Source organism: Papaver somniferum, chromosome 2 (genome assembly GCF_003573695.1).
Source record: "Papaver somniferum cultivar HN1 chromosome 2, ASM357369v1, whole genome shotgun sequence".
Lineage (NCBI taxonomy): Eukaryota > Viridiplantae > Streptophyta > Magnoliopsida > Ranunculales > Papaveraceae > Papaver > Papaver somniferum.
This window is the reverse complement of record NC_039359.1, coordinates 194,073,375-194,081,620: the sequence shown is the minus strand read 5'-3', so window position 1 is coordinate 194,081,620 and position 8,246 is coordinate 194,073,375. Positions and strand designations below refer to the sequence as shown.

Here is an 8,246-nt window from a genome sequence, read left to right as displayed (position 1 = left end):
TTAAAATCTAAATATTTTCATTCATTGGTATTACTGCCAATTCTTTTACAAGATATAAACTCAGACAATAATAAAAAGTACTAAACAACTTCAATAAATCAAGTACAAGCGTTGGTCTTCTGTTTATCTTCATTTGACGTATCTTACATTCAACGCGCTCTTTCACAGTTTCGCCTTTGTTTTAGAATTTTTTGTTGTTAACTTTCAAAACTGGAGCTCTTATTTGTCTATTAGCGGAACATTTTCTTCGATCAACTTCGAAAACTTGCACTTCCCTCTTACAATAACGGCAGCTTCAAGTTTTGCATCGCAAAAAGTGTGATCGCCTTTTCAGCCATTTCACCAACAATAAACTTAAAAATTAGAATAGATTTAGAAGAGAAGTGAATTTTGGTGTGAGTGAATTGTTTGAAGATGATGGTAATTTATAGAGGTAAAAAAGTGAATTTTGAACTTCAAAAAACTACCCGTTAGCGTTTTTTCTTCTGAAGCCCGCGTGGAAACTTTCAACACCAGCGTTTTTGTCTTCAACGCCCGCGTTGATGCTTCCAACGCCGCGTGAAAACCACACACTCCAACGGTTGTCCCGTGTTCTGGTGCTTGATGATCAGCGGCCCACTGCTTTACCATAGTGGAAAAACCTGTTTGGCCATTGCCATAGGAATTGCCCTAAGATCATGCAGTTTATAATTTTAGGGCCACTAACCCATTGCCAATTTTTTTTGATTTGGATGCCCTATGCTAACAGTAACACAAAATACCTCTGTTTTTATTTTTAGTATCTTCTACTAAATATCAGTCGGATTAGATTCCACACCCCACAAACCTTTGGTAGAGTGAAAAATACTACCTTTGTCCATGAGATATCTCTCTCTTTTGCAGAAACGGGGGAGTAATAACTACGGTCCGAGGGAGGAAGATGAAGATGGAATTAGGTTCACGATATTTAGGTTTTGAATATAGGATTGTATTTAGTCATTGCCTGTCATTATTCGATTTCATAATTCTAATAAAATGCTTAGAATTTATTCTACACCTCAATTTCAAATTAAATACTAACAATAACATGCACTAATTTTGCATGGATTGGTGTACATTAGAAGATGACCATGTTCCGAAATCCACCAATTTAATTCACTCCACGAATAAACCACAGGCAAGGCATGCAAACTGCCAAAGAATAACCCCATGCCTATGCAAACTGCGAAGTGTACGTATGAATGTATAACAGAAAGGAAGAAGGGCTCCATTGGTTAAAAATTCTAAGTGGTCGCCCATCAAGTTCAATTCCCCTACACAGGACCAAAGAAGGAAAAACAAATTGGAATCAAGTGCCTATTAAGCTTTCAGGATTTGGCTCCCCATTCGAGTTTGCTGCTAACTTATTAGTTAATGCTACCATTTCGCACTCCTGCTGCTTCTTAAGATACCGTTGTGCAGTTGAATTTACAATCTTGATAAAGAAGTTGAAGAGCATCAGCCACACTACTGTATTCCAGACTGATGTAATTGAGAGATTCCACCACTTCTGCACCTGAGTGTAAGAGAGAATGAAGTAAAACACATTTTTAAAGCCAGCAAAAGAGAACTTAATGAATTACAGCTGTGTTTGGCACTTAGGATAAAACAATTTGGGAAGAAATTTCTGTACTTTTATGTAGGATTACAGATAAATCAACAGAGACGTTGTATTTTGTGTAATGTAACCTCACTTTTTTAGCTTCCTTAGATTAGGGAAGGTTTAATAATTCAACTAGGATGGAAATTTCTAGCCGAACTCGACCTACAAGAATTGGAAGTTATCACCTGGGGGTTGAGCAAGTTGTAATTGTGTGACACCAAATAAAGCTTGTTTGAACTGTTGAAAAATGTTTTTGTAGAAATACCAAGACAGGCATGCCCCCACAAAGGTGACCCACCATACAATTTATTATTATATATATATGTAAATTCTCCCAATGATACCAAATCATCAGTTATTATTTATATATATATACATCTAATACGGATATAGGTTACCTCGTCACTTGATGACACAGGAGCTGGGGGTGTAAGGTACTTCTCCTTAACAGCATGTAATTTGCTAATAAGGTTAGGTAGGACGGAAGAAAGTCCTGGGACAAAACCAAGCACCCAGATCAACTCATTCTCAATCCAATCAAGAAGCTGGTTATTGCAAACAGAGATGATAAACGCTGTCTGCATTCAAGAGAACAAAAAGAACTCTTAATTGAGAAACCAAGTAAAAGAGCTGTTCATAGCATAAAGTCAAATAAACTAAAAGATAACACAAACTCTACGCAGAAGATAAAGAAGACCAGGAGCTCTGGTCGACCAGCATAGTACAGCTGGATATTCATACTTCAACAAACCTGTATGTGAGTCTTAACAATTGCTTTTCCAATCAACGTTGCAAGAAAAAAATTCCAAAAAGGGATTCCAAATTGCCCACACATGATTCCAGCAAGGTCAAACAGTGGATTTGGCACCTGACAAACAAGTTGAACTTATTGTCAGTTAACCAATTACCCAACAAAAACACATCTATACTTACAGTTGTGGCTTGTGAAAGTTTATACCATGAAGAACATATTCTGTAAAATCATATAAACAGTGTACAGGCACTAGTTCACACAATGTTTAATTGAAGGGAGGCGAGTGGTGAGCAGAGGATATTATTAAATTGGGCAGAAAGAGTAAATCAGACTAACTAGAATCTGAAACTAATGCATATCTACGAAATACCTAAAGAAATAAAAAGTTAAATGGAATAAAACAAATATAATTACTAGAGGAGGAGAATATAAGAGGAATGACAACCAAAAGATTCAACACTTACAGAAGCAAGTACTAGAATGGAAAAGAAGTTCAGATGTTGTGCATGTGAAAAGAACCAGCGTTTCAATTGATTTAGGTGTCTGGAAATAAATCCTTCGTCTTCTGTTGAAGAAACATTCAGTTCCTCCATGGCATCTAATGTTGCACCTGACATGCTCGCTGCACCAACATAAAGTTCAAATTTATAAACATATGATCATTGGCAACATTTAATCAACAACAAACTTCCACAAACCTGCTCTTGAGATGAAATAAGGAGGAAGTTCTCCGAGAGCAGTTCCAAAGCCCCATAGAATTGCTTCCAACTGAACCTGTGGTAGAATGCTGCTCAGCGGAACACTTAAACCCCCTACTGCTGGAAATATTGGGGGCCCGAATTCAGAGCAATTCTTGTCAAGCCATGAAGCACTTCTATCCAATTGTATTGTATCATAAGGAGCACTTTTTAGATCAACTCGGCCACACTTCATTGCTTTTATTGTAAACAGTGCAATATGTGGTCCCAAATATAGCACAAATGTGTGCAAACCAGACCCTAAGGGATAGATAAAAGAAAAATGTACGAGTTAGGAATTGGATGCAATATAATCCAGATAAAAAAAGGGTACTGCATCAAGCACCGAGCTTTATATTCACATTTTGAGTTGTGCCATAGTCCCAGTTACCAATTATCTTACCCAAACCAATTGATGATGCTACACCAAGGGCCACCCACCAAAGTCCAAACCGAAAGTACTGAAGAAATTCCTCAACATGCTGCAAAAACATGTATGTAGCATTATTAAAGGCCTACTGCAACAAATTGAGATCTAACAAAACTTTGTGTTTTTGATATAGAACAACCCTCACAACCCTAGAAAACGAACCAACCTTCATAGCTAAGTTATAAAAAAATATATATAAACATACCGGAATTCTAGTTAGATATACTGGTTTCCAGTCATTAATGGACAGGAAGATTCCAGCTATAGAACTTTTCATATTCAGTATACTTATTTGGATCTTGTTATTCCATTTGGCCTGATTTTTTTATTACAGATACCAAGAAATCAAGTCAACATGCCCGGTAAAAGCCAAAAGCAGATATATAAACAACCTCAAAGAACGAATCAAGAGAACTACCAGCGTTAGCTATCATTGTTCTTGTGAAATGTTATAGTTTGTCAACTGAGCCATCATAAGCAACCAGTAACAGCAACAGTGTGTATTGACAAATCAATGACCTATTGTGACAAATAGGCACTAAGGTTTCTGATGCACTTCACATTAAGTAGAAAACAATAATATATATATTTATTTATTATAAAACAGCACAGGAACTACTTTCCTAGATGCATTATCAACTGATAGGTGACCCAGGTATTTAGAAGAAAAATTACCTTCTCATGAGGCCCATCAATGGTAATAAGCAGAACCCCAAAACCCGCAGTCAGAATACTCAAAAGAAGAAGCCAGCTCCCCTTGGTCAGTAGATATGATATTGATCGCTTAACATATAGGATGGTCGCCAAAATGAAAAGCTTTAATGTCCTAAATGGTTGTGATGTTAAAGTCAAATTTTCTATTTCTATTTCATGCTTCTTCCTGAGTCCTGTTAGGATACGAAAATTCCGTTAATCAACGGAAATCAAAAGAACAAAAGTGAATCTTCATCATAGGTAGAACCAAAAGGAAAAATCAAACATAAAATGCCAACACATAAACCAAAAGAGAGATGGCAAGATGATTAATATCAAAACCACTATCGTTTATATTGCTGGAAGTATTTCCTTATAGCAACCAAAACAAACTTGAAAACAATGTCCGTAACTGCCTGCTCTAGTTCCTATTTTCCCATTCTTTTCATTTCTTAAAATCAGAGAATGATTTGAAACCTCGAATGGGATCAACTTCTTAGTAAGGATTAAGATCAGTACTTCCAACTAGCCTAGCAAGTTTAACCGTAGGCTGCTGCATTTTAAACCACATTACAAAAATATACCATTAATGTTAGGGTCTTACTGATATGCCACTAGTCCACAGTTGCATTAACAAAATTAAATGCATTTTCAAGAACAAAAGGAGGTCAACCATATGCATATCACCCCTGGCGAAACTTAAAAGTTTCATCACTAAACTCAATCAACACACTATCTATCATTAGTTTTTCTTTATTTTGAACATAAAAATTTAACCTAAATCTAAATATCCAATTACTGAACAATTAATCATAAACAATTTGATCACATTCAGTTCCCATATTATCCAAACAATTTCATGATATTCGATTCCCATATTATCCAAACAATTTCAATCATATTCAGTTCCCATATCACCCAACCACACAAACTCCTTGAAATATGCAACAAATAAAAACCCAAACGCAAATCCAAAATAAGATTGTTCTTACCAGATAGAGACGAAGACATTTGGGATGAAGAAGAATTATTAGACGATGAAGAAGGGGATTTAACTGGTTTACCGGATCCCTTTATACTTACATACTACAAAAGCACAAAACCAATCCGAAACCCTAAAATAAATCCCCTATCTTCCGTTTGTTACCAATTGAATCTGACAAAAACCCCTTGAAAACACACACACAAATTACTATCCTCTAAATAATCACTCTTTTCGCACCATCAATTTCAATTCACAACAAACAAAAAGAAATTCGATTTCTTTACTTTTCAGGGTTTTTTTCAGATCTTGCAGAATGGATAATAATTATAGCATATATATCATAATGATGAAAACAGGAGGGTTATCTCAGATATGGCGTGATGGCTTCGTCATGTGGATTCAATTTTTATTTTTATTCTTTTACCGATCTGAAAATATGAGTTCAGGGGAGAGTTTCAATTCAACACAATTGTCTTTAATTGTCGCAATCTCACCCCGGCACCAAAGATGAAAACCACTAATTATTTTTATTTAAAGACATATATATATTATGTCCCTTTCATTATTAATAATATGACTAGGGGATGATTCATGCGGTAACGGTCCGGGTTTTTAATCAGGAGGCTGGATTTCTACGTTTTTTTTACATTCAAACTTAGATTTATCAGGTGTTCTTGTTTGTCCAATGTCATGTTAGAAGCGTGATGAGTTGAAATTCAATACAACAACCGAGTGTAACATATCATCAAATAAATTTAGATGCCACCATGAATGTAATTTAAAATTTAATGCAGGTATTATTTGAGAAATACAAAGTATAACTTTTGAGTAATATTATAGATGTTTATAATACGTATAACTTTTTTCTCTTAAAGGGTTTGTAAAAGGAAGCCAAAAGAAGCTAATTTGTATAAGTTGGAGACATGAGCTCCATCGTTCCAACCAAAATGCATAAAATTAACTATGACAATTCAGTTCACAGTCATATGTTAAAAATAAATAGAAATTCTTTGCATTTTTCAACATTAGTCGTGCTTCAACTCACCCTTGCAAACTTAACTTATGCCTGCGAATCCAGATATCAAATAGCGGAAGAAATATTTAAGCTTTGTTTGATGTCATTGTAGGCTCTTTAACCCACACATTCAGAGTCGGTGAATCCAAATACAATTTCAAATAGCTTTAACAATATTTAACTTTTTCTTTATGCTAGTGTAGGCTCTCTAACCACATTTCCAAAAGTCAGAAAATTTAAATCTAATGTCGTTGGCAGTAGTTCATCCTCATATTCCTTTATATACAATAACTCTAACTACATTGTCAATTATCATTAAATTGAATTCTTATATGACGGATCATTAGGATTGAACCACAATCGCTATAAGAGATGGCTACTGAGAGGTCATACATCCAAACCGTGTTTGAAATAACCCACAATTGAAAACAACAAATGAATAAGAGCACTGATTTCAACTCACAATCAAATAAAAAAGAATCTTTCAATCAAGTAGTATCAGCCATTTACCCTTATAAATCACACGTAACTAAATTTCAAATCTAAGAAACTAAGCTATGAAACCCCTAATTCGATAAACTATATATAACCTTAGCTAATAAGAAAACCTTACTTGTCTAACTAATGATCAAGAACTGTCAGATTCAGGCACCAAAAAAATACAAATGGCGCAACTCTGTGTTGCCTCATAGTGTAATGAAACCAATTCCAGAATTCTAACACAGAAGTATTATTGTAATTATTCACAATGTGGTCGATCATTGGACACATACAAATATAATAAATGAAAAGTTTAAAAAAAAAAAAAGTTTTGTGCAAATGCCATTGGGTTGATGGTTGGATGTAACCATCAAGTTATGATACCTTTGATTGTCGTTGTGGCTTCTAATCCACCAGCTGTCCCGAGCCAACGTCCAATCATCGAGTGAAATGAGAACCTCAAATCAATTACTATTTTGAAGCAAAGTTGCAACACTAATGATGTTATCGTTTTTCTCTTTAGTATCTTTAAAGTCACGACAACAACATAAGTATGGCGTGGAGCATATATCAGTTTCAGAAAGTAAGTGTATGAGCGGAGGAATGATCTTGCCTTGGTTCAGTGTACCTTGATTTTGGATGTGTTTTTACAAATCCTCTCGATGGCATTAACCTCTGCTAAGTCTCCAGCAAGTTTCGATGACGTTGTTGCATGAGCATTGATATAGCTCCCCTAAAAATTCAAGACACTCGCTCGAATTTCAATCAGATTCCAAAAAAATGCAGGAAACTGTACTAAGAACACTAAATTGTAAATGTAGCTAGTAAAATATTACAGCGCGTGAGAATGGAACTTCTTTATATAAAAATGCATAAAATTTCAGAGATTCATTTTTGTGTCCTTATTGTGGCCGGTGAATCTCTTTGGTTACAACTCCTACCTCTTTCTAACTATACCATATACGACACACAGGTAATTGTTAAAGTGTTATGACATTAGTTGGCTTGGCTATCTAGGTTTTCAAAATATCTTCTAATGAACTTAATGTAGTTGACTTTAAATGTAAAATTTTAAAGTTTAGCTGGTAAGTAGCTGGGGAAAGTGAAACAACATTTACCTTTTTGCATATACGTGCTCATATTCCTTTTCTTGGATTCACACATTTTTGAGCGAAGATTTTCCTCGTACATAGTTGCAGTCAAGTGACTGTGGTTAGTCTTTGTGAATGTGGAAAAAAAAGCAGTTACACAGCAATCGGAAAAGTTGCAGCTAAAACATGAGTTGTGTAGGTGTGATACTTCAATCCGAGCTGCCAGAATGTTACATCCTAGAGTTGTAATGCTAAGCTCCATAAATACAATGAGTTGATATGGGCATAACGCGAGAATTACCAATAGTTAATGGATCTTGTGATTAGACCATAAAAGACCTAGACGTAGTAAATAACAGGGACAAAGCACAATATAGTTAGTAAGTTTATGCATACCTTCAAGATATTTGGGTCATGACCATCTTTGAAAGCATCTACAC

At 35.2% G+C, this 8,246-nt stretch overlaps 1 protein-coding gene across 2 annotated transcripts; it reads right to left on the bottom strand.

Moving 5' to 3' along the window:
- Positions 1-975: 975 nt before the first annotated feature.
- Positions 976-5,735, bottom strand: LOC113350101 (vacuole membrane protein KMS1-like). Of its 2 annotated transcripts, none has more exons than XM_026594178.1 (8): positions 5,228-5,735; positions 4,218-4,429; positions 3,516-3,594; positions 3,074-3,373; positions 2,840-2,997; positions 2,373-2,489; positions 2,020-2,199; positions 976-1,528 (listed from the first exon to the last, which is right to left on the bottom strand). In XM_026594178.1, the coding sequence occupies exons 1-8, from the start codon at positions 5,244-5,246 to the stop codon at positions 1,328-1,330; spliced, it is 1,266 nt and encodes a 421-aa protein (XP_026449963.1). In that variant the 5' UTR covers positions 5,247-5,735; the 3' UTR covers positions 976-1,327. The 2 variants fall into 2 exon arrangements, with proteins under 2 accessions (XP_026449963.1, XP_026449962.1); XM_026594177.1 differs by having other exon boundaries at positions 976-1,534; positions 5,228-5,733.
- Positions 5,736-8,246: the final 2,511 nt, after the last annotated feature.

Coding starts and splice junctions, on each gene's coding strand:
- LOC113350101 (XM_026594177.1), bottom strand. Junction 3,374..3,515: donor AGCATCATCAATTGGTTTGG/GTAAGATAATTG, acceptor TCTATCCCTTAG/GGTCTGGTTTGCACACATTT. Junction 1,535..2,019: donor CTGTGTCATCAAGTGACGAG/GTAACCTATATC, acceptor TCTTACACTCAG/GTGCAGAAGTGGTGGAATCT.